Source organism: Squalius cephalus (genome assembly GCF_949319135.1).
Source record: "Squalius cephalus genome assembly, chromosome: 19".
Classification (NCBI taxonomy): Eukaryota; Metazoa; Chordata; class Actinopteri; order Cypriniformes; family Leuciscidae; genus Squalius; species Squalius cephalus.
In genome coordinates, this window is record NC_137140.1 from 8,962,421 (window position 1) to 8,989,000 (window position 26,580).

At 37.7% G+C, this 26,580-nt stretch overlaps 1 protein-coding gene across 1 annotated transcript; it reads right to left on the reverse strand.

Annotated features, from left to right (window-relative positions):
- On the reverse strand, positions 1-26,580 carry pth3r (parathyroid hormone 3 receptor; the record flags this gene model as incomplete). Its single annotated transcript, XM_079852164.1, has 13 exons — positions 1-715; positions 4,398-4,439; positions 4,848-4,989; positions 5,123-5,217; positions 5,429-5,495; positions 7,169-7,229; positions 7,376-7,529; positions 7,613-7,763; positions 9,175-9,269; positions 9,750-9,871; positions 11,370-11,480; positions 12,956-13,061; positions 26,515-26,580. The coding sequence occupies 13 exons, from the start codon at positions 26,578-26,580 to the stop codon at positions 278-280; spliced, it is 1,650 nt and encodes a 549-aa protein (XP_079708290.1). The 3' UTR covers positions 1-277.

The following is a 26,580-nucleotide window of genomic DNA, read 5'->3' on the forward strand; positions in this document are numbered from 1 at the left end:
CTATTCATGTGCCCTCATAATCTTTAATCAAAAGAACATATGACACATGACATCACAGCAATAGCAAAACCACAACATCCAATCAATTCCCCATGGACAATTTTTTTTTTTTTTTTTTTGAGAAGCCATTTCACTTGGATATACTTCACAATAAGAAAATTACTATTGGAACTTCAGTTTCACCTGACTTTAATACTAGCCTATTTAATACTTAAGAGTTTCTAACAACAGTAATTATTTATAACAACACCACTAATTATTTCCACCCAGGAGACCATCAAAGCACCGTTTCCAGTTCTTTCCAAGACACCGAACCAGAATGCTCCTCATCTGCTACAAAACATGGCTCAAAATCATGCTCCCTTTCCTCTGCATTTGTGCCGGTCTGCTTGGACTGAGACTCTTTCCCCTCAGTCTGTCTCAGAGCCAGCTCATGCTGCTGCACTGTAAAAAACACACTCTCTGTGTCATGAGGCGTGTAGCTAGGTAAGTTTCCTGAATGGTGGAGACGTGATTGTCCTTTGCCCCCGATGGCTCCCAGCGGCAAGCCTTTGGTACCACTGACACTGAGACACACGCTCTGTGTGGTGGTGTGTGACATCATGCCTCCATAGTAGCCACTTCCACATACCGCACTGCTGTTGACACGAGCCTTCTGCTTCAGGTCTAACGCAAGACTGCGCCTCAGCCATGCCTTCTTCACCTCTGCCTGCACCTGTTCATGATGGCATTATAGAGAAGATATGAAGAGACATGAAGAGAAAATATATGGGCTGAGAGACTGTTTGCAAATAGACTCTGACACACAGAAATTTAAAAGGTACTGTGTGTAATAATTTCTAGAATGATAAAGTACCCCTATGTGTATTATAGCTATATTTGTAAATGTAAAATGTCTGTAAAATGTAACAAATTTGCATAATGCCTGCCTATGGTCTTCATTGGCTGCCCAGAAACAACACCTAATATGACTTGTCCTCAAATGTTGTAGTTGTAGCTGAGGCCTGGAAGAGTTTAGTTCATGTTGTCGAACTGTCGAGAAGACTGTTTTCTGTTTTCTGTGCTGCAAAAGCAGTCCATGCACTTCCAAAGGATGAGGACTCAGACTCTAATTGATACGGTAAACTCCATCGTTACTGTTCCTATCACTGTGTATCAAGTGCAGAGGAAGCCAGGAAATTCAGATATGATAAAGGCCATTTTGTTTCCGACATGCACTGTAAGCGATAGACCAATCACAACGAACTGGGCCATCTGACCAATCAAAGCAGAGTAGGCTCTTGGAAAGGATGGATTTAGAGAGATCAGGGGCCATATTCACAAAGAATTTTAAGGCTAAAAGTAGCTCCTAACTGGCAAATTTAGGAGCAACTCCTAAAAATAATGGGCGTGTCACTCGTAACTTTAGGACTCCTAATTTTTTTGACTAAGAGTAATTCACGAAGCATTTTAGCCCTAAAAGTAGCACCTAAGCCTGGGACAGCTTAAAAGAAGTCGAGAGGACTCCTAACTCACTAAGACCTATTCACAAACCGCTATTTGTGGCATTTCACGTTGCGATGTTTTGAAATGCGTATGCGGCGGCTACAGAAGCTTCCAATCGCGAGGGAACAATTTAGCATTGTAGGCATAACTAGGGATGCAATAACGCCACCACCAACAACCAAAACTAGGCTACTCATTGCATGTAAACTAATTGTAATGTTTCATTGTGAATCAAATTAAAATGTTCTTCTCTTTGCAAACATAGGCAGAGGCATATAGTGACAGATTAATTCAATAATGTTGCAAAGATATTGCATCAATCCATATGTTTCATTAGGCTACTAGGCTATTTGTTTTGCCTTACTCTTTATTCAAAGGCTATTTATTCAGTTATTCATCATCTTCCGTCCTTCGCACTACTTGTGCAGCGCACGCATTCTCAGACCTGTCACCTGTCACTCATCATCGTAGGGGAGGTGTTTGGAATCATTCCCGCGTTACAATCATCAGCCAATCAAGGTGGTCACTTCAGTCAAGCTCGTGCATGAGTAATGACGTCATCCATAGCAACGAAGACTCACTCTTAGTTTAGAAGTTGTCATTTTTCTTTACTAAGAGTAGGTCTGAAAGGCGTTGTGAATAACTTTTAAGAGAAAACTCCTAGCTAAAATCTTTTAGTGCGATTTAGGAGTACTCCTAGTGGTAAGATAAAATGCTTTGTGAATACGGCCCCAGATCCTTTATCAAACTATTTCAAACATCTATTTCAGACACTGTGAGAAAAGATGTGATGCTACAATGTACATTATGAGATTAATGTGTTAAAGTGTTTTTCAAGCATCTTGGAGACGTTCCCACATGTGTCTCAGTTTTTTCTGTTTCTTCATGTAATATATATTATACAATGAATTTGCATACAAGCAAAGTCAGAAAGTCAACTTTATTTCTAAAGCGCTGTGTGTGTATGTGTTTGTATATGTATGTATATATACACTCACCTAAGGATTATTAGGAACACCATACTAATACTGTGTTTGACCCCCTTTCGCCTTCAGAACTGCCTTAATTCTACGTGGCATTGATTCAACAAGGTGCTGAAAGCATTCTTTAGAAATGTTGGCCCATATTGATAGGATAGCATCTTGCAATTGATGGAGATTTATGGGATGCACATCCAGGGCACGAAGCTCCCGTTCCACCACATCCCAAAGATGCTCTATTGGGTTGAGATCTGGTGACTGTGGGGGCCATTTTAGTACAGTGAACTCATTGTCATGTTCAAGAAACCAATTTGAAATGATTCGAGCTTTGTGACATGGTGCATTATCCTGCTGGAAGTAGCCATCAGAGGATGGGTACATGGTGGTCATAAAGGGATGGACATGGTCAGAAACAATGCTCAGGTAGGCCGTGGCATTTAAACGATGCCCAATTGGCACTAAGGGGCCTAAAGTGTGCCAAGAAAACATCCCCCACACCATTACACCACCACCACCAACCTGCACAGTGGTAACAAGGCATGATGGATCCATGTTCTCATTCTGTTTACGCCAAATTCTGACTCTACCATCTGAATGTCTCAACAGAAATCGAGACTCATCAGACCAGGCAACATTTTTCCAGTCTTCAACTGTCCAATTTTGGTGAGCTCGTGCAAATTGTAGCCTCTATTTGTAGTGGAGATGAGTGGTACCCGGTGGGGTCTTCTGCTGTTGTAGTCCATCCGCCTCAAGGTTGTGCGTGTTGTGGCTTCACAAATGCTTTGCTGCATACCTCGGTTGTAACGAGTGGTTATTTCAGTCAAAGTTGCTCTTCTATCAGCTTGAATCAGTCGGCCCATTCTCCTCTGACCTCTAGCATCAACAAGGCATTTTCGCCCACAGGACTGCCACATACTGGATGTTTTTCCCTTTTCACACCATTCTTTGTAAACCCTAGAAATGGTTCTGCGTGAAAATCCCAGTAACTGAGCAGATTGTGAAATACTCAGACCGGCCCGTCTGGCACCAACAACCATGCCATGCTCAAAATTGCTTAAATCACCTTTCTTTCCCATTCTGACATTCAGTTTGGAGTTCAGGAGATTGTCTTGACCAGGACCACACCCCTAAATGCATTGAAGCAACTGCCATGTGATTGGTTGATTAGATAATTGCATTAATGAGAAATTGAACAGGTGTTCCTAATAATCCTTTAGGTGAGTGTATGTGTGTGTGTGTGTACACATAAATATATATACATACATACATTTATGGAAAAAAAATAAATATATATATATACACATAAATATATATATATATATATATATATATATATATATATATATATATATATATATAAAACATAAATATATACACTATTAACAGAAATTCAAGGGGGTAAAAATAATTTCTTGTTTTCTCAAGACACTGAGTTTTGATTTCTAAGTGATCAATTTATGCATAAGTGTTTTCACACATGGTCATCACTTTAAAATACATTATCCTATTCCAGCTTATGGAAATAGTAATTCTGTATTTATTCACTCTCATGTTGATTTTCACAGTTCTTTTCTATGCCATGAAAGTTAATGCAGTATAGTGTTTTAAAGCTACACAAATGTCCAAAACACAGCAATAAAGCAAACTTGTGCAAGCTGTTATATGCACTTTTAAAAATCCTAAGTCTTGCTTTAAGGATGTACACTTTTTAATTTATAGACTAACATAAAAAGTACTTACAATTATTACGATTACAATTATAACTGTAGTGTTATTCGATACTTAAAGTATATTTAAAGTTTATGTATTTTAAATGTACTAAATTGCAACTTCATCATCACAAATGTGTTTCTTTCTTTCTGCACTCCAAAGTTAGCAATTCCATTTACTATCAATTTTAACAAAAAAAACAAACAAACATCAAAAACTCACCTCCCCATTGCAGAAGCAGTAAATAAAGGCCACAAAGAAACCCTGAGGAAATAAAATTCATCATAAAGGAAAAGCAAAAAAATTAAATAAAAATTGAATGGCAGCAACAAGACGGTTTTGTAACAATGGATGATATTTCATGTGTCCTAACCACAAGCAATATGAAAAGATGTTTTTTTTCTCTCTCTCTCTCTCTCTCTTGCATATTTATAGCATTGCTAACGGTCTCTGTAAACTCAACTGAACTCAACTTCTGGTTGCCTTGTCGCTGAAAGTATAAATAATTGTCACTATGAACATACTGTAACCCATTCACAGACTATTCTCTTTTTGGTAATCTCTTCATATGCTCTTTATTTCAGATTATAGATTTAAAATGACCTTGGGCAAAACTCAACAGGTCAGAGAAGACTTGGATTTGTTTTTGTTTTTAAAAAACCTGGCATATACCTGTGAGGAGTTGAAGAGCATCTCATAATGCATCTGAATCTGCCACAGTAGACCTGTGACATCAGTGTACGGAAGAGCCATAAACAGCATGTAATGAACTCCAAACAGCGGCATCAGCACCAGGGTCGACTTCAGCAGCTTCCTACAGGCCACAGAAAACCAATCACTACAGATGTGTGTGTGTGTGTGTGTGTGTGTGTGTGTGTGTGTGTGTGTGTGTGTGTGTGTGTGTGTGTGTGTGTGTGTGTGTGTGTTGGTATGTAGTAATTTATAACCTGTACTGCTGTCTAGGGTCCAGTTTTCCTGTATTTGTTTCCCACAACTTAGAGGCCAAAACCCTGATGATATTGAGGAAGAGGAAGAAGTTTACCTAGATGAAGAGTTATGAGGAACATAAGTGACTTTTCAGTATAGGGTATTCACTGATAAGAAATATTTATATATGTTTTATATGTGTGCTTTAAGAGTACTTTTATAATATATAAAATAATATTATAAAGTACAGAGTTTTGTTATTGCGTTTCACATTTGTATATTTAAATTATTACGTATAATAATTTATTGGAGAAGAACAATCTTACAACAATGGATGCCAGGATTGGTACTTGATAGATCCATTTCAGGTTGCCTGCACTTATATCCCAGCACCTAGATTTGCAGAAATCCAACCTTCAGTGCTTCAGAAAGTATTCACAATCATATATTATTTTCCATTTTACAGGGTTGCAATGTAAAATGAATATTTCAATCTTCAGCAGTCAGGTGGTACAAGTCAGAGCTCTGTAAGTTGTTTATGTTCATTATTTTTGTAATTTAATAGATACTTTACACACACATACACATACACACACACACACACACACACACACACACACACACACACACTTGCACTCTCATTCACAGCTATATATGGAAATTTTGCGTCTCCAAATCACCTATCCTGCATGTTTTTGGATTTGGATTTGGTGTTTATTGATAGTGCACTGATATTCTTCATGTACTCAACCACGTCATTCCAAACCCATAAGACTTTCGTAAATCTTCTAAACACAAATTAGGATATTTTTAATGAACCCTGAGAGGTTTCCGTCCCTTCACTGAAAGTCCAGGTAACCAAAAGTTAAAAGATCCAAAAAGGCATTTTAAAATGAATCCATATGAATTGAGCGGTTATTCCAAGTCTTGTGAAGAGATACATGATTTAACTTTGATTTACAAAACAATGATACTCACACATACAAAGAGCATGTCACATACTGTATGGTAAACAAGGAACCTCAAACGTGTGTGTGATGCATGAGATCCAATGAGGTTTGTTCTAACACGTGACATGCACAAAAGCTTCTGTGTTGATCATATGCGATGCACTCTATTTCCCCAGGTTTCACAGACAAGCCTGAAGCCTAGTCCCAGACTAAAATGCATTTTTGAGCTGTTTTAACTGGCTTGCACTGACATATCTTAAAATATACCAGTGGCATTGTTTTGTCTCAAGAAGCACATGCACACCAGTAATGTTTTATCCTAAGGCACATTTATTCAAGCTACTTAAATGTCCTTATTGAACTAAGGTCTAAACCTGGCTTAATTTAAGTCCTGTCTGTGAAACTAGGCCTATGTATGTGTGTTTATGTGAATAAAAGTCTAAATTAAATCTGTTCTTCATCATAGCGATCACATCTGTTCATAAGACTTGGATTAAACCACTCAATTCATATGGATTCGTTTTACAACGCATTTTTGGATTTGGTTTTGTTACCTGGACTTTGAATGCAGGGAGAGAAACCCCTCAGGTTTCATTACAAATATATTAATTTGTGTTTTGTAGATTAAACAAAGTCTCATGGGTTTGAAACGACATGAGGGTGAGCACAGTACCCTAATCCTAACTATCCCTTTACAAAAACATGAACGTAATTGATTGACCGCACCATAAATCATAAATCTTGACCTCACAGGTTCAGCCAGAGACTATTTTTAGAACGGCCAACATATGGTCATGCCTGGAATTTGTTAAAAACCATGCGACAAAACCTAGACCTTTTGGAAGAAAATCTTGTGGTCTGATGAGCCCTATTTGGCCAAAAAGTGAAGTGCTATGTTTGCCCCAAGCCAAACAAAGCTCAACACCCAGGTGATCATCCACCCATCCATTCTCCAAACCGCTTGTCCTATGCAGGGTCATGGGGGTGCTGGAGCATATCCAAGCATCTCAGGCTGAAGGCAGGGAACAGGTGATCATGTGGAATTTATTCCAAGGTGTTAACATTTAGAGGTTTACCAGAAACCTTATACAAAAACAAATGCACAAATAAACCTACTGTGTGTCTGCCAGAGATGCTCGAGCACTGACCCATATGGACACAAACACTGCGGGTATCCCTATGAAAAAGAAAACAAGATAGAACCAAACAGGACGTTAATGGAAAACCCTATCTCCAACCTTATTTTCATCCTCAAGATCATAACGGATTGCTCGGCAAATTTTATCATCAATTGCAATCTTCAAAACAAAAGTGACAACTCACCCCAGCCTATGATTGTTAAAGCCCACAGACAGTTCTTATCAGACAGGAAGGCCATGAAGATCAGACTATGCAAGTACAGACCCTCAACCAGGATCCAATAATGATTGGTTGCCAAGAGATACAGGAAGAGGGTCACAGCAACCTTGCAGCCCACCTGATAAACACACAGACCAATAAAACTGATGTCGGGCTTTGAAGCATTAATTATGTATTCATGTGCAAATGGTTTGTGAGTACCATAGGTCTTTGTCCAACTGCCCCGTCCTCTAGTTTGCCGTCATCTGTGACGGAGTAAAGAACGGCGTCTTTCACAAATATACTGATTGCTCTGCATATGAATGAGGTGAAGAGGTGGATGTGGATGTAGTTACGGGTGCAATGGAGACGTCTGGGGGAAAAAAGAAACATAGAAAAGAAAAGAATCTTGACTTTGAAGCAGTGGTGGAAATTGATTCATTTCAGTTTCTCATAGATCACATTACAATGCATCCGGATTGCATTCATATATACTACACGCACTGTATAGAGCATATTTAATGGTTGCGAAGTCAAATGTAGTCTTTTGACGCTATTTTGCGATTTCTGATGCATTTAGTGTCTTTTTGTGTTCTGAGTAACTGTATCATTTACGCATTTAACGATTCATTAAAATCACTTTAAATGAAAATGTCTATATTTTATTCAAATGTGTGACCACAAATGTATTATAGAGTATTTAAGCATCATAAACTATAGAAATAAGACAAATGCACAAATTAAATGCCTTCGACATGTCCCAATTCATTCATTTTGATGACAAACAAATGTAGTTCAGACACAAAACACTGCTTCAGTCTGTGAAGGGTAGTTCCATCTAAATGATGGGTTCCTTCATTTCTTTAAAAGGGAAAGACTTTAAGAGTGAATGACATTGATTTGGTTACTTAAAAAATCAATTCACAAATGTTGCTCCTGGACCAAGAACATGGATCTAGGAAAGTGTTTCCTTGTGAAAAAGAAGTGGGCTTATTTTGTATTGAATGTGCACATAAACATAATTGAAGACCCACTTTTACTTGTAAAAAAGTGCACTTTGTAATAATGTGTTACATTTTAAATAATTATGTTTTAATAATGTTTTGTTGTGCTTTACAGAAGTACACTTATTTTAATGTGTTGACTAACATAATAAAGCACATTTAAAATACTTCAGTACTTCAAAGTCAATGGAAGTAATTACATATAAACATGTAAGTCTTACTTACGTAAGTGGGGCAAAAGCACTCTTATGTTCAACTTCAATTTAAATTCTAATACATTTTTATTTACAAATAATATGTAATTACTGTAAGTGTAAAGAAAAATACATTCAGTTCTCACTTAAGTACATTTCTTTATAGTATATTATTTCCATAATAAGTACTGCTACAGTAAAGTGCATACTTCTTTTTCACAAGGGTTCTGCGTGAGTAAACTATTCTATTCTATTCTATTCTATTCTATTCTATTCTATTCTATTCTATTCTATTCCCTACTCTCTTCCTCAGAGAGCAGAGGACCTGCTGACTGCCTGATCAGATCATAGCAAAGATATCTCAGTGAACATAAGTCTGTCTGTACTCATGGTTATTACATGGATGTAGATAGGCATCAAGGCACCACACACTCATGAACATGAATCAGGCACTGACTGAGGGGACATCTAGCATCCAGATGGATTAGATTTGTGTGCAGTGTTTACTGTCTTGGATATATTCATCGCTAATCTTTCATTTAAAAACATGAAATTTGTCTTGTTGAAAGGTTCATTTTGCACTTACTTGAAATAGCAAAGGATAAAGACAGCCACCAGTAATGCTGCCAGTGATATGGAGTATCCAATAGTGTACATGAGGTAAAGACGCTCAAATACTTCCTAAATAAACACAGAAAAATAGTACACAATAGTATATAATTATGTACATGTTAATGTCTATATATTTCCGTTTCCTTTAGACAAATCAATACTCTATCACTAAACTAAATACATTTTCTATGTGTTGCTCTGTGGATGTTTCTGCATGGTTGCTACTGTTACTGACCCATGTAAAATAAATCCATGTCAAAGTCACTATGATATTATTGTCTATAGACATGGTTTAGGTCTCACCTTCAATTGAATATATTGAATTTTTTTTTTTTCTTTTCACGCAATTTGTTAATATGCCACAGACTGCCAGGAGATAAAAGTCTAATCATGCAGAAAATTGCAGTCAATCATTCTGAAGTTTAATACCTACAGTTATAGATTTGTTCAACTTCAAATCACTTACTTGAGCAACAGTTATAGTAATGCATGCCACCAAGATTATCGATTATAGCTGCCTATGAGTTATAAAAATAAAAATGCACACACCTCCTGATTGCTGTGGTTAGTGTGCAGGTAAGTGGTGCATTCTGTGTAGTTGGCCCATGTCCGGTTTATAGTGGACACCTGCTCCCAGTAACCTGATGCATCACAGTGGCGATATGCATGTCCTAAAATGCATGTAAAACAGTCATGCTTAATTCTTAAGCAGTGTATAAATAGGTACACCAAAAAGTATCAGCCTCTGAGGTCATTTCTTCATACAGCTATTTTGTGTACTCTTACAAATAAAAAGTTTATTCAATTATTGCGATTAGTATACTTCTTTTAATCTAAAAATAAAAGAGTAACTATACTTTCAGCCTACTTTTAATGTATCAGATATATACTTAATGAATTTATATTTAAGTGTACTGTAAAAAGTCTATTAATAGTTGGTGGGTACTTAATTTTTTGTATGTAGCTATATTTAAAAGTAAATACGTATTCTAAGTATAATTGGCTTGTATTTGTGCTTACTCTTTTAGTAGCATAGCCTATTAAATACTTTTCTTTTTTACACATTGGCTTATTTGAGGAAGTACTCCAGCATATGTTTTATATACAGTACTATCTGGACAACTTACATGTTCAAGTTTACAGTGAACTTCAAGTCTACTTAGAGTACAGTTAAAGGATTATTTCAAGTATAAAAATAATATCAAAATAGGAACCAAGTATTATACTTAACGTGCAAAAATTATTTATAAGTTGTCAAATTTAAGTATTTACCCCATTTTCAGAAACATTGGGACATTGTGTAAAATGCAATAAAATCAAAAACATGTGCTTTGATCATTCTCTTTAACCTTTATTTAAATGATAAAAGTACAAAGAAAAGATTTCCAATGTTTTCACTCACCAAATGAATTGTATTTTGTAAATATTAACACATTTTAATTTCAATGGCTGCAACACACTCCGAAAAAGTTGGAAAAGAGGAAAAATAAAAGTGAAAAGCTTATAGAATATCCAAGTTGAACTGTTTAAAAACAGTCCATAATAAGTAGGTGAATTGGTAATATCGAGAGTATCGTGATCGGGTGTAATAGTACCATCCACACAAGGCTCACCACTTTGTGCCAAATTTCATGTCCATACTTCGATCAGCGACAGGTACAAAAGAAAACATCTGTCATGGTACGGGGGTGCATCGGTGCTAACGGCATGGGTACTTTGCATGTGTGAAGTTACCATTAATGTGGAAGTGTATATTGGGATTGTACAGAGAAGTGTTTTGCTGGGAAGCAAGGCAATGCCTGGCCTCCTTCTGCACGTGCTACAACAGAGTAGATTTTTAAACACTCTACACTGCAGAGTCAAAGTGCATGTGCTTGACTGCCTGCCTACAGCCCAGATCGGTCTCTTACTGAAAATGTATGTCCATCATGAAAAGGAGAATCTGACAAGAACGACCATGGACTGTTGAGCAGCTGTGGGGTATCAGATGAGATTGAGAACTGCAACAACTAGTATTCCCGAACAATTCAAAAGTGTAATGAAAAGGAAAGGTGATGTGACACATTGGTAAACATGCCTCTGTCCCAGCTTTTTTGGAATGTGAAATAGAATTTCTTTTGTTATTAAAAACAAGCAAGCCTATCCTAGGCGAGAAAAAGTAATGCAGACCTCTGTGGTTGAAGTCATAGATGTACTCAGGACACAGAACTGCAACCATCTGACTGGGTTTTCCTGCAGGCCAGCAAATGATCCCATCCCACTCAGGAAGACAATAATCCTCTGACAATACACAAAATATCAGATTCATATGTTTTACAAGTTTAACATATATTTAACACAAAATATATGCAATCAAGTTATTCTCCAACAAAATGTTTGAAGGTGACAGGTCAAATAATCTCTTTAACATAGGAAGCCAAAGATAAGAATCCTGATCTTTTCTCATAACCAAACAGCAGTGGATCTGTATTCATTCCACAGTTCTGGGTATGTCCGTATCCTCCTATAAAGTGACTCAGTTATCACTACGAATAAACAATTAACCTGAGCTCAAATCAATATTCCTTATTCCTTATCTTGCTATAAACAGGGCCACAGTCTAATTTGATCCTGATCTTCAGGAAATTGGATCTGTAGGGTTAGGAGGATACATGCTTTTGATTGCTTCAGTAGCTGTAAGTTTGTCACAACTATTTTGGATAGCTTTATATTATGCCAAATTACACATTTAAATTAACTGATAGGATAGATTTTTTTCGACATTATTCGCCAGGTGAAATCTGATTGCTTTAAAAGTAATAAAATACCTTAAAGTGGTGGTATAATGCCCCTTTTTACAATATGTAAAATAAGTCTCTGTTGTCCTCAGAGTGTGTATGTGAAGTTTTAGCTCAAAATACCCCACAGGTAATTTTTTACAGCATGTTAAAATGGTCCCTTCTTGAGGGTCAGTAAAAACGCGTTGTTTTGTGTGTGTCCCTTTAAATGAAAATGAGCTGCTGCTCCCGGCACAGAGGGCGGAGTTTCAAGAGCTCATGTGTGTTAGCAGCTCCATTACCTCACACAGACAAGTACTAAAATGTCAGAATCTGTTCTGCCTTTTAAGTTTAAACTGGAGTCGGACAATGATAGAGAGACTCAAGAAGTGATAACATGTAGAATGCAACAGGACGTTTCTGAATGGTTAGTTGATGAATTTATGTTGCTGATGTGGAGTTAAATATCTTCAATTAGCATATTCTGTCATGATAATCTATAAAATTTGCTCGTTTAGGAATTATTGTAAGATGCCTACAGAGTGACATGCTATTGCATTTGTGTTACGTACTGTATTGCGTGAATGTGAAAAGACAGATGTAACAGCTTGAGCAGACTCACAAATGTCTCTACTACAACAACTCTTCCTCTTCTCAACGGGGGCAGGGTTTATGTAAATTTTAGGGTTAGTGATGTCACTAACACGGGAGGAATGTCATGTAGTCCCTACCAGCCGTTTGTTGTAGTCCTTAAAAACTATTTCTTTAAAAGCAAATATCTTCCTTTGCTTTGAACTTTGAGCGTTGTAACTTTGCAGATGTTGTTTATGCTCAAACAGCAACATTACACACTAACTAAAGTTAGAAAAGTGAAATCATAATCAACCACCCCTTTAATTTGAGGTGTCAACAATTAATACTTAGATTTAGGGATGTTGCTAACAATGATGACATAACAGCCCATTGCCCAATAGTCAAACAAAAATTAAATTATAATACCTCGGACCACGTCTAACTGTGCACGGATGTTTCTCTCACACCTCACGCGTGCACCAATTAGAAGAAAGATCTGTTCATCTCTGGTGAGGACATCATCAGAATCAATCTGTAAGAGCGACAGAGAAAGAGAACATTATTCTCTCCCTTTCACATTTTTTCACTAATTATAATCCCAAACCAAACCATGTTTGATGAATATCTTCATTATGTGATTCTGAGATTTTTAGTGATATTTTTTTTTTTGTATCTCAATTTCTACATTTTCTAGATAAAATTACTTAAAAAAACAAAAACAATGGATGTTTCCTGAACTATAGGCACTTTTATTGTTTTATATGTGTGATATGGTGTGATTTTAATTAGCCTTCAACTAACAGATTTCAACCTTTTTCTTTGTGTTATTCCGAGTGAAAAATAATGTGCTTAACTAAATGAATGTGCAATTGTAGTATATTTTTTAAAAACAAAAAACTTTAGCAGATAATATAATATCAATGAAATAAAATGCCATTTAAATGTACTTAAAGAGAAGTTCTTAACACACTTGTTAAAAACAACAAATGCATTGTTATAAGGTCCTCTTTAAAATAATTTCAAATTAAGAAATATGCTTATTTTGATCTGTTACTTCAGCACATATAAATCACTTGATGATAATTTGTAGTTATTTGATATGAAATTTTAAGTATAAATTGTATCTTCATCATTGCAAATGTGAAATAGAAATTAACATTTGACAGACTGTCAGTCAGTTTTGGTGTCTTTTCCACTAGGACCATCAATTTTGTCTTTTGTCTAATAAACTTTATTTTTACATGTATTTTTATATAATATTTATGTAGTATTTGCTCTCTTATAATTTGAGTTGGGGTTTTTTCTCTGTTTCATTACTCATTGCTTAGAAGTCATCTGTAATGCAAGACACAGTACTATATACTTAATCCAGATCAGTATTGTTGGGAGGAGGGTGGAAGCATGTCAATAATGAAAGTCAATGTTTACGACGCTCTCTTAGTAGATTTATTGTTTTACTATTTCATCTGCATTGAACAGGTGTAACACGTCACATCACAAAAGACTGACAAAAGCCTTGTTTGTTTCTAAGCATATACTGTGATAGTTTGTCATTTTCCACGATCTCAGCTGAAATCATTGACATATCATCCATTTATCACCACATCTGGCACACCTTCTTTTAGGCTGATGTGCTGTCTCTCAGTGTTGTGAAATATTTGCACTGTCCTGTGGTATGTGACGAGCTCTCTTCAACCTTCAGGATGAGAGAACATATCCAACCATACACACCCCACACCCATGTGCATCCCTCACCATCCTCCCACATTATGAGACCTGATCTCTGGGTCCTCACGACTGGAGAAACACAGGAGCATTTGTGCCCTGAATACATTCACAACCACCAAACAAAACCTCAAACTCACACACCTAACATGGGACAAAGAAACAAAGAAAGACTCAAAAAATAGCTCTTTGGCTGAACATGATTCAGTCATATACAGTGGACCCATGTGTTTGAAACAAGTAAAACCCAATAAAATCAACCTTGTAAAACTAACTAGAATCAGTGGTGTTCAATTAACATTAATAAATTGTTTTAGTTGAATAAATGGTTTTCATTTAACTTGAATTATTCAAGCTTAGAATTATACAAGCTAAGAAAGTGTTACTTTCCTTTACACATTGTCAGGTTTATGTTCTGTTTGGGTACTCTTATTTTGATTTTAGCTCAGTTCTATGTTCTCTGTGTTCCTGGTTCCTGTGTTTATTTCCTGCCTACCTTAGACCCCGTTTACACGAAGGGAAGACGCAGATATTTCCCTGCGGTTTGGCCTCTCATTTACATGAAAAACCCGTTTTTATCACAGAAAACGATTATTTCTAAAAACTCCGGCCAAAGTGGAGATTTCTGATAACGCTGGTTATGTGTTGCCGTGTCAACTGGGAGAAACAGGGTTTTAGGTTCTCAAATGTCACATTATGCCCCAGAAAATGCTTAACGTCATGTGAGCGCCCTATGTTTACAGTTTGTTTGGCTACTGATCATGGATGCTGTTAAGGTGGTACTCATTTCTACTTTTGTGCAAACGCTTTTGGCCTGTTTGTATTTGCAAATACAGCTGCTCTACTATATCGAGGAGCAGAGGCGAAGGAGTGCACGGAGGCATATTTGTTGTTTTGAAAGGAACAGTAAGTCGCTTGTGTTATTCGTTGTTGTCGATTATGAGGATTCTGATTGGTTGCATGGCTTTATCCTTCTCCCTACACTGCCGCCCATAGGTTTGGCATAGTTATGATGGCGCTCAATGGCGTATTTATGCGGGTTGAAACGGAGGGGGGGAAATATTTGTTTCTCTAAATACCCGGCTATGTGTAAATGTCGCCTTAGTTGATCTAGTTTCCTAGTGTGTTCCTGTTTGTTACCATAGCACATAATTGTGTCCACCTGCCCCTTGTTAATTCACTCATTTAGTCTCTGTACATCTACTTCCTGTGTAGTTTAGTTCCTTGCATTGATACTGTTGGCTTGCAGTTTCCTTTTGCTCCTGAGTGGTTTCCCCCATGTGCATTATTTTTGTTTTGTTTTATTTTTGTAAATAAATATGTTTGCTGCTGCTAGATCCCGCCTCTGTATTTCCTTGCTCCTGCAGCAACCAGCATGTTAACAGAAGAACGAACCAACCATAAAATATGTATCTAGCATCAGTTCTTTCAACTGTCACACCCGAAGATGTTCTCATCTCCCTCTCACAAGACGGCTGTCGCCTGGAAGACTACGTGGAGGAGTTCCTCAAGATCAGCCACCTGGTTTCCTGGTTGGATGATTATCTATTTGTCAGCAGGAGAGACCACCTGCACCCTGGCACAGTATATGGACTATGTACTGTGGTTGAGTGGCTCCTCTCTCTCAGTAAGCGAAGTTGATGAAGACACCAACGCCATTCAGATGCAGCCTCCCCAGCCCACTTGAGTAATCCTGTTGCCGTTGCTCATTATCGTAGCAACACCACCTGTCTCGGAACTCCTTCCCAGTCCTTACCCACTCCTCCTGTCACGGACCCTTAGCTCATCCAGCACCTCACCACGCCTACCACGGTCACAGACCCAGAGCCTCCCACCTGCCACGAGACCAGAGCCTGAGCCAGAGCCAACACCCGCCAAGGACCCTCCATGGATGGAGAAGGACACCCTGGAGCTAGAGCCTGCAGCCATACTCATCCAGGAACCTGAACCAGTCTTCATATCTGACCAAGTGCGATAGTTAGCACCCTTTGCTGTCATTCTCAGGTGGAGAAAGCGTTTTTGGATGGTTCATACTCTTACTGCGAAAGCATGGCCATGGGAACGTTGTGGTCGCAGATGGAGCGTGCGATTGCGGTGCATTTATGCCCAGTAGGTGGGCATAAACAACACAGTAGGTGGCGGTTCCTTAGGGAAGCACATCCTGAGAGGGTCACGGATGTTGAATACTCCAAGACCTCCCCTCATCCCCTCTTGGGATCTCTCCTTGGTCTTACAGGCCTTACGGAGGGACCCGTTCGATCCCATTGGAGTCAGTCGAGCTCAGTGCCCTCTCCATGAAGACAGCCCCCCTGACTCCGTCAAGAGGAAGGGGACCTTCAAGCCTTTTCCATCAGCAATACATGCCTAGAGTTCGAGCTGGCATACTCTTGCGTGGTCCTGAGCTATGTGCTACGGCTATGTGCCCAAAGTTCCCACTACTTCCTTAGGGACCAAGTGGTGAACCTGCAAGTGCTCGCTCGTGACGAGGGAGACCTAACCCAGTCTCTGTTGTGCCCATTGCACTCTATAAATATACCTGGATCGCACGCAGAGCCTCAGAAGATTGGATCAGCTCTTTGTCTGCTTCGAAGGTCAGCAGAAGGGGAAGGCTGTCTCCAAACAGAGAATGGCCCACTGGATAGTGAATGTCATTCATCTGGCTTACCAAGCCCAAGATGTGCCTTGTCCTTTGGAGCTCAGAGCTCATCCAACATAGGCATTGAGGCCTCTACAGCCCTGGCTAACGGTGCTTCTTTGGCAGACATTTGCAGAGCTGCAAGCTGGGCTACACCCGACCTTTGCGAGATTCCATAATCGTGATCATTCGCACAGAACCAGTGTCATTCCGAGTTTTGGGTTATAACAGGTAAGGCTTGGACAACATGTCAGTGTAGTGCTTGCATGAGCGCCCTCCCCTCCACGAGGCGGAAACGTGCACCGTTTCGTCTCAGAGATATTCCCCAGGTTTGGTAAATCCAGGATGCCTATATGCCCCTAGCACTCTTCGGTGGCGAATTACTCGTGCCTGTTACTCGTGGTATGCCCCTTTCAGGTAAGCCCTTGTAACCTGGTTAGTGCTCCATATGTAGTGGTTCCCTAACGGTGACCCCATATGATATATTCTTCCACTGTTTGGTTTCCCAATCGGTGAACCCTGTGTCTTCTCCTAGATGGGGTTAGACCCATCTCTATTTGCTGTGGCCTGGAGTCTTCCCCTCATCAGGTGGAGCCCTCCACAGGGACTATTCCCTATGTAGGATGTGTTTTCACATACTAACCCCCCCCCCCCCCCCCCCCCCCCCCTTCGTTAGAGAAAAGAGAACACTTCCCCAACTGTGGTACTCCGTAATATATAAGAAAGAAAATATTTTCCACAAAAAAAAAAAAATCATCAGAAGAAGCCCTACGACTGGACTGACCTCTCTCAATAGTAGATGGTCCCCTTGATAGGGAGACCCGAGGTCAGTTACCCTGGGTGTTGGAAGGTTGCGAGACAGCTTAGCTTCATTTGTCATTTTGCGTTTCGGCTTCTCAGCACAAACCTGAATGTGTAAAGCACGCTGGCCTCCTTTTATACCCATATGTCCAAATTCTACACGCCAACTTCTTTGGCCTTTTCTGAAAATGTCAGAGGTGTTTGGAGCTCCCAAGTGCGACCCCTAGTGTCTCTCATTCGACACAACGTCTCGTTCCCTCCATCAGTGAATTGAGGTTATACTAGTCACCGAGACGTTTTCATAATGCATGTTACTGGTTCATCTGTCAATATTTGATTATATTTTATAAATTGTTTGACCTTGTAATCTTATCAGAATGTCAAGCAACTCTTCTTGTATTAAGACTCACTTTTAATTGATGTATATAATACAGCGCTGCAGTTAAGCCAACAGGGGGTGCTCACCCTGTGGTCTGTGTGGGTCCTAACGCCCCAGTGTAGTGACGGGGACACTATACTGTAACAAGCACCGTCCTTCGGATTAGACGTTAAACCGAGGTCCTGATTCTCTATTGTCATTAAAAAACCCTCGGCACTTCTCGTAAAGAGTAGGGGTGTAACTACTCATGACCTCATAATAATCCCCATCCATTGAATTGGCTCTATTAATCTCTGTCCTCTTCACCTATAGCTGGTGTGTGGTGAGCGCACTAGCACCATTGTAGTGGATGCTACACACTGGTGGTGGTGGAGCAGAGACCCCTGATATGATTGTAAAGCACTTTGGGTGTACAATAGTACATATGAAACCACTATATAAATGCCTCATGCAGTGTTCACGGTTTACAATCCAATCAACAATCGATGAATACATCAAGCCTGTCTCATTCTGTTCGATAGCCATTTTACTTTATTGGAATGATTTCCCTTGTGGAGAAAAAGTGCTCTTAATTGTATTGAAAATGCACTTGTAGTGAACTTCAAATCTTAAAAGTATATTGCACATGTAGAAACTTTTTTGCCAATAATATATTAAATAAAAGGTACATTTGAATTAATTATGTTTAAATAATCTTTAAAAGTCATGCTTTTAAAATGCACACTTATTTTGATGTGTTGACTAACACTAAAGCACATAAGTACTTGGTTATATATTTAACTGTATTGCATTATTTGATATTACATTCAAAGTTAATATATTTTAAATGTAGTAAATTGCAACAATTACAAATATATTTAAAACATGGCATAGGTTTGAATAGAAATTACATTAAAGTATATTGTAGTTTACCATAAATGCTTGTCAGGTACATTCAGCAGTACACTTTAACCATATTACAAAGCAATATAAGTAAATTTTTTTACAAGGGTTGACACTCCTTGATTCCTAAAATACATGTATTTTTCATTTTCTGATTAACAGAACTGACCTGGCTGTTCCAATGAGTGTTTTTTTTTTTTAGCACATTGTTATGTGGTTTCTACAGTGTTACAGGTAGCTACAGGCCCAAATCAAAATAGCTCACCTACAACTCTATAATAGCCTATTCTGGTCTCATATAACTAGGGTCCCTTATTCAGTTTATTGATATTTATTTATTTTCTAGTAGCATCACAAAATGTGTGATGGTGTTTCACACTAATGAAATTGGACTACACTCGAAATTACAAATTACAAATGCTTTAAGACACATTTAAATCACTGCATAAAATTTCACATTAGTCCATAGGGAGTAAGTGAAATTAGAGTTGAAATTACACTTACACTCAAACTGCAAGAGTCAATTAACCAACTGTCACATTTGATTGTTGTTTTTTACCTTTGGAAAGCATAGGCATTGATGAATCACACTGTCAGATGCTCTAATGTCATTGATTCTTAATAATTGGTTTCTGTTACTGCCCTGTGTTCAAACACTTGTAGGATCTTGATAGATGATATCCAGAACACCGAACACATTTAATTCTAATTGCCTTCACTAGCAAAGGTGAAATTAGTGGCATGGCAGTGCTCTTGATAAATTGCTCGTGATTTTCAGGGTCTAAATTGCCTGTTTATCAAGTGTTCATCTCTCGCTGACCGACTAATTTTCTGCTTCATTGAGCATGTGCATGCATTGGCCAGTAAGTCTTTCTGAAGTTGACAGCACAAACAAAGAGACACACTTTCCTTTCCCCATTATATTACCAAGAAATATAGGACATGCACAACCTTGAACAATATACATCTCTTTACACCCAAGACAAATTTCTTAGACAATTGAGCTTTCTATAGTTTTAATTTGCTGATACCAGTTTAAGCTAAAAATTGATAAGACTTTAGTTTACAATAAGGTCTCGTTTGTTAACACTGCATTAACTAACATGAACTATGAGCAATATATATTTACAGCATTTACTAATCTTTTTTAATGCTCATGTTCATGTCAGTTCACAATGCATCGACTAATGAAAGTTTTGCTTTTTCATTATGTATTAGTAAAAATAGAAATTAACATTAACAAAAATAAATGCTGTTGAAATATTTTTCATTAATGTAGTTTATTAATGTTAACAAATGAAACCTTATTGTAAAGTGTAAAATTTTGCTACCTATACCTAACAAAGAGTGAGTGAAAAAAAAGAGTGAAGGGTGAAAAAGGTAATTTTCTCTTTGCCTAGTGATTTCGCTGGGGATTCTCACACACACTGCCCTGTCAGAGGTCTTCCGCACAGACCACTCAAACCAAACAAATCTATTTGTGTGGCTGATGAAACATTGATCCAGCTGTATTATTGGGAAAGCCGATCATCTGAAGATGATCATTTGTGTTCAACCAGAAAATTGCCCTGAATAAGATGATTTCTAAATTGGATTTATAAAGCTGGATTTAAAGTAAAAATCAATTTGCAATTTAGTCACATCAGAGAAGATTGTTAGTGCTACAAATATCTCTAAAAGAACGTGCACAGTAATATTTGTTGATTAAGTAATATATAGTATACTGTAAGAAAAGACTGTAAAAATGCGATAGTAAAAACCTGTTTCCTTACTATACTTGTAATAGATCTATTCTAAACTTACATTTAATGTAATTTTACAGTAAAATGTACAGGTTTTGAAAGTGAAAAATAACAAGTCATTGTATAATTTGCAGTGTAAAGAACGTAAATTGACATTATGGTTTTATGTTACATATAATGTTGTTAAATTAATGTTTATTGGCTGCATTACTCTAGTGCATGTGTATTACCATGATGGTGTTTAGTAGAATGACACTGCACACCTTTTATATATTAGTTTTTACCTTCTCAGCTTGAGGAAAAGCTGCTTATGATGGACTTTGATTCAAGTTGCTAGTGTATTACAAAAGGTACAAAACAGATATTAGTACATTGGTATATTAACTGTCACGGGTCTTGGTTGCAGCAGAGAAGAAACAGTATCTATATGCAGCAGTCTATATTAATGACAAACTCAAACTAACAGAAATCCTCAGGATACTTTGGAATTATTAAAATACATAAACAGAACAACCAGGCTTACAGCGATGTTGACAGACAACTAGACAGGACCAAACTCAGGCTTAAATACACGTGCAAACAGGGGAGCTAACAAGATAAGAGACGAGACACACCTGAACAGATAACTCTAATCAAATTAGTAACTATGGAGACAAACAGGTGGGAAACAGAACAAATGGAGAAGCCAAATAGAAACACAACACATTGGCTATGTTTACATGCAACCAAATAATCCGTTAGTAATCAGATTAAAGGCTCAATCGGACTGAAAAGCCTTAATGTAAACACCTTTTCTTTCTGTTGAATAAAGTGTCATATAAATGAGTGTCCCGTCATTCTAAAATTCTCCTTTCACTCAGGAGCGGACTCTGAGATTTCACACTCAGGAACGGACTCTGGGATTTCACACTCAGGAACGGACTCTGGGATTTCACACTCAGGAACGGACTCTGAGATTTCACACTCAGGAACGGACTCTGGGATTTCACACTCAGGAACGGACTCTGGGATTTCACACTCAGGAACAGACTCTGAGATTTCACACTCAGGAACGGACGAACTCTGAAATTTCACACTCAGGAACGGATTTGGGAAGATCACTCACTGGATGCATTGTGACAACTGTAATTGGCAATTCTTTAATCCTTGGAGTGGGAATTTTCTGTGCCGGAATGGACTTGGGAACAGTAATCACTGGAAGGGATTCTGGAGCCGACTCAGGAGCGTTGGGAGTGGGGCTGGAATCCTCCGCATTCAAGCTGGTCAGGTTGCATATATGCAGCGAACAGTCTGTCAAGTTAGTGAGGCACGCCAGTTGTTGAAACCTCCGGGTGTGTGCCTTGAGGGTTTGCTGTTCCTGTTCCAAACACAGCAATTAGACTGCTGGAAGATCCATTTTATAAGGCCCGTCGCAAATTGGTCGTTCAACCAGTAGTGGAGTAATAACTTCTATTAATGAATCTGTTTGAGATCGAATTAATGCTAGATGTTTTGCTATAAATTACGAACATGGCATCTGAGGACTATTTCTCATTTTTCTCACTTATTTTGCTTTATTTCCAGATTCAATCATAGTCGTCTTTACGTAGGCTACTAGCTTTACGTAGGCTACTAGCACGTACACACATGCGCACTCTTCAAAAACGGTGCTTTAAACCTCTTGACAAACTAAAAGATGTAAATGACAGTTGTATGTATTCTAAATAAAAGATACAGATTGTACTGAATATCAGCTTACTTATTTTGCTCAAGATAAGAATTTGAGTCCACATGTCATGCAAACAAGAAACTCTGCTTCTAACCATGCTAATGTGGTTCCAACCACACAACTTTGCAATGCTGTTTGCGAACGTTCATTAGAAGAACTATGATTTCTGGAAACATCGATTTGTTGAACTATACTAATAACAAAGGAACTTGCAAACATAGTTGGCTAACAAAGCTTTTGGGAAACACACCCCAGAACAACCAGGCTAATAGCAACGACAACAGATGACAGGACCAAACTCAGGCTTAAATACACGTGCAAACAGGGGAGCTAACAAGATAATAGATGAGACACACCTGAACAGATAACTCTAATCAAATCAATAACTATGGAAACAAACAGGAAACAAGGATGACTGATCTAATAGAACAAACGGAGAAGCCAACTAGAAACACAACACAGTGAAAACTAAATGAAAACAGAACATACATGTGAAATTAACATTATGGGCCCTATCTTGCACCCATCAGCGCAATTGACTTTGTACACCGACGCATGTATTATTCCTATTTTGCACACGACGCACAGCGGACTTTCCCCTCCACAGACGCACATCTGTAAATTAGGGAGTGAACTTGCGCTCAAGGGGGTGGTTCAGCACAAAGAGGAGGCGTGTTCCGGCGCAAACGTTCCCTGGTGCTATTTTGCAGTTTCAGAAAACAATTCTGCCACAGACCAGGAAAAACCTAGTCTAAAGTCAGTGGCGCATTATTCAGATGCTATTTTAAGGGCGCATGCTTGGCCATAATGTAGCATGTGCACAACGCGCATACACTTTGCTTCTCTAATCTAGACAGACGCAGGCAGCAGTTCCCATTTTTGCAAACCATTCATAATTACAAGGAAAAATATTACCACACAAGGGAAATCATTGTGGTGTCCATGAAGATGTGAAAAAATAGGCATAAATCTAGTTTACACATTTACCCAAATTATTATACGCCTGTTTAACCGAAGCTAATTTGGGTGGGTTTCTCCCATCCCCATACAATGTCACTTCTCTGTCTTTTACTGCCCTGACGAGAACGTCGGTCTCCTCGGCTGTGAACCGCTCCTGGCATGCGCCTGGCAAATCCGCCGTTATAATAGCAATCCGCCATGGAACAAGCGCGCCTGCTTTTAAAGGGAATGTGAGATGATGCTCTGATTGGTTTATTTCACGTTACGCCCAAACCACACCTATGAGTAATGTAACTACTTCAGACCAACCCATTTTCGATTTGCGCTGAGATCCGCCCACAAAGTTACTTGCGTTTCGCGTTTGATACTTGCGTTTCAGATCGTTAAAATAGGGCCCTATATCAGTTAATGAAATAGGCCTACATTTTTTTACTGTAAATGTAAGTTAAATCTGTAAAACCTAAAACGTTGCTACCATATTTTTATGGTACATTTCTGGCAACCACAGCTGCCAGCTTTTTTCTTTCTTTCTTTCTTTCTTTCTTTCTTTCTTTCTTTCTTTCTTTCTTTCTTTCTTTCTTTCTTTCTTTCTTTTTTTGTGTTATGTTGATCGGATAGTTTAGGTAAATGTTTCACATATAGCCTATTTGCACTTAATTTGGTCTAATTTTTTATCATAACATTTTATTAATTTCAAATATACTAATGTAGGCTACCTAAAGTAGCTCTGTAAGATGCATGCACTTATTAACTTAAAGTTATTTAGGCAATTCTATTAATCGAAATTGTTAACTATTGATAGAGAAAAGAACAAATAGGACGAAGCCTTTAGCTTTGCTTAAGCACTTTTTGATTTCACATTTGATAATACTGTATTCCATTGGAGCGGCAGATTCCGATTATCTTAACAAAATAAACAAGTAGTTAATTTAGTCAGGTATCGACCTAATTCTGGTGAAGAGGGAAAGCAACAGACAACATTATACAACCATTGTGAATTAGAAGCACACTTTAGCATAGTTTAAAAAAGAGTTATTACAGAAATAGTATACTTTAAAAGAATATAATTAAGTGTAAACTGAATGTAATATTTCCTAACACTTAATTCCACGTTACTTACAATTAAATGAAAGTCTACTATAGTTTAAATTTATTTTAAATGCAATTAGTTAACTTAGACTGCTTTTGACCCATTAATTGTTTTTGTCTTTATGTGTCATTTCACAATTACTTCTATTGTCTCTGAAAAATGCTTAAAGTGTAATCTCTCTTATTTCTTTCTTGTTTTGTTTATTTATAAAGCACTTTCATCGCAAGGTTGACACAAAGTGCTGTACAATACAACTGAAATTGGATACAATACAATACAAATACAACAATACAAAAAAACACAATACCACAAAATACAAACATTATACCTGGTTGAAAGCTATTGATAAAAGGTGTTTTTTAAGTAGATACTTAAAACTTGGTAGAGTGGAAGCATTTTTACAGAATTTTCACCAGAAAATGTCATCTGAACAAGTAAGCAACATCCACTTTTGTTCTGACCAACTAAGGGAAAAAAAGCATTGCAGTAAATCGAGCTGATTAAATCTAACGATCGCTTATCACGTCAAACCGTGCAAATTATACTTTGTTCTCAAATTGTTAATGTTAACAACATCAGCATTGCGTGAGTACATTTGATGTGTATTAGGGCTACCTGTAGTTCAGGTTCCATTTCTCTGCAGTCTTTCTAATTGTCATACCAACAAATTAATGTTCCTTAGAACTGGTTCTCTTTGAACTACAAACACACATATCTGTAATCAGATGCATATTTAAAACTGGAATATAATCTTAGTTTTACCTTTCAAAAGCCCTTCCGATATGTATCCTTGTTTTCGCATACAGTCTCTTTTTTTCTGTAGCCTCTCTGAAGTCTTTTGCATTTTACTATGGGTGAATCTCCAGTTGTCACTGGTGATTGTCGTTTGAACCTTTCTGGATCCGCCATCAAATTGATAAGTTTAATTATATCAAGTGCTGTGAGAAAAGGCTATAAATCTCCACCTCCAACATCCTCACACGCAACATAGCCACTATAGCCGAGACTCTTCTTTATGTGTACAGATGTGACACATAAATAATTTTTAACCCAAAAAAGTTACAGACTGCAGCTTTAACTTCATTTTTAATGTAATTTTTATTTAAACTTGTATGTCATGTATTGTAACTGCAGAATTGTAATAATGAAGTAGCAGTTTTGTACATTCAAATTACATTGACTTTAAACATTATATAAAACTACACACTACAGTTACAATTATAATCAAGTACTTTATATGTGCTTTATTTTAGTCATTTTTGTCATTCATCAAAGAAGCATTGCAGATCATTGAAACGTAATAATTTAAAATGTACTTAGTTGTGTTAAGAAATCATTGTCGAAAGCACACTTAAGGATAATATTGTCATGAACATTCAGTTATATTTTCATTAGTTTATCAAGGACTCTTAGTTCGTTTTCATTAGTCTCCTGTTCTTCTTTGTCTAGGTTCCCACCACCTTTTAGTTGTCATGGCTATTCATTAATTATCACAGGTTTTTATCATTTGTCCCTCATTTACAGTGCACTCCTCAGTTGTCTGTTGTTGCTTTTGTTTTACACACTATACGCTACTTGGATTATATTTGAGTCGTTTAAATAAACTTTGTCTGATTTTTATTAATCATCGTCTTCCTCTTTGGACTACATCATGACAAATATAATATTAATGACTTTTAGTCATTAATATTATATTATCGGCTAATGCCTATTTTTAAAATATACTTTTAAGGTCTGAAGTTCACTAAAAGTGCACACGCACTTAACACAATTCTTTTTCACAAGGGAAATGCTAGACAAATGTGGGTAAAGCACTATATTTTACTGCCCTCTTCCGCATGTACATACTTGTTATAGTAATTATAATAACTGGGTAATGACTAGATAATAACCCTGAACCTACCCATAAACCTAACCTTAATGTAGTTACCTTATATTGCCATACGTATAATAAAGTGTGCAACCCAAATGTGTACAATTTGGCCCCATGCACAGTATTAGTTATTAGGTTTTAAGTATTAAGTTTCTATTATGAATAAAGCAGGGAAACCAGGCGTACTCACCAGAGCTCTGGCTTTCATCAGCACACTGCACAGCACAAAAGCCACGGCGACCTCCACTGACAACAT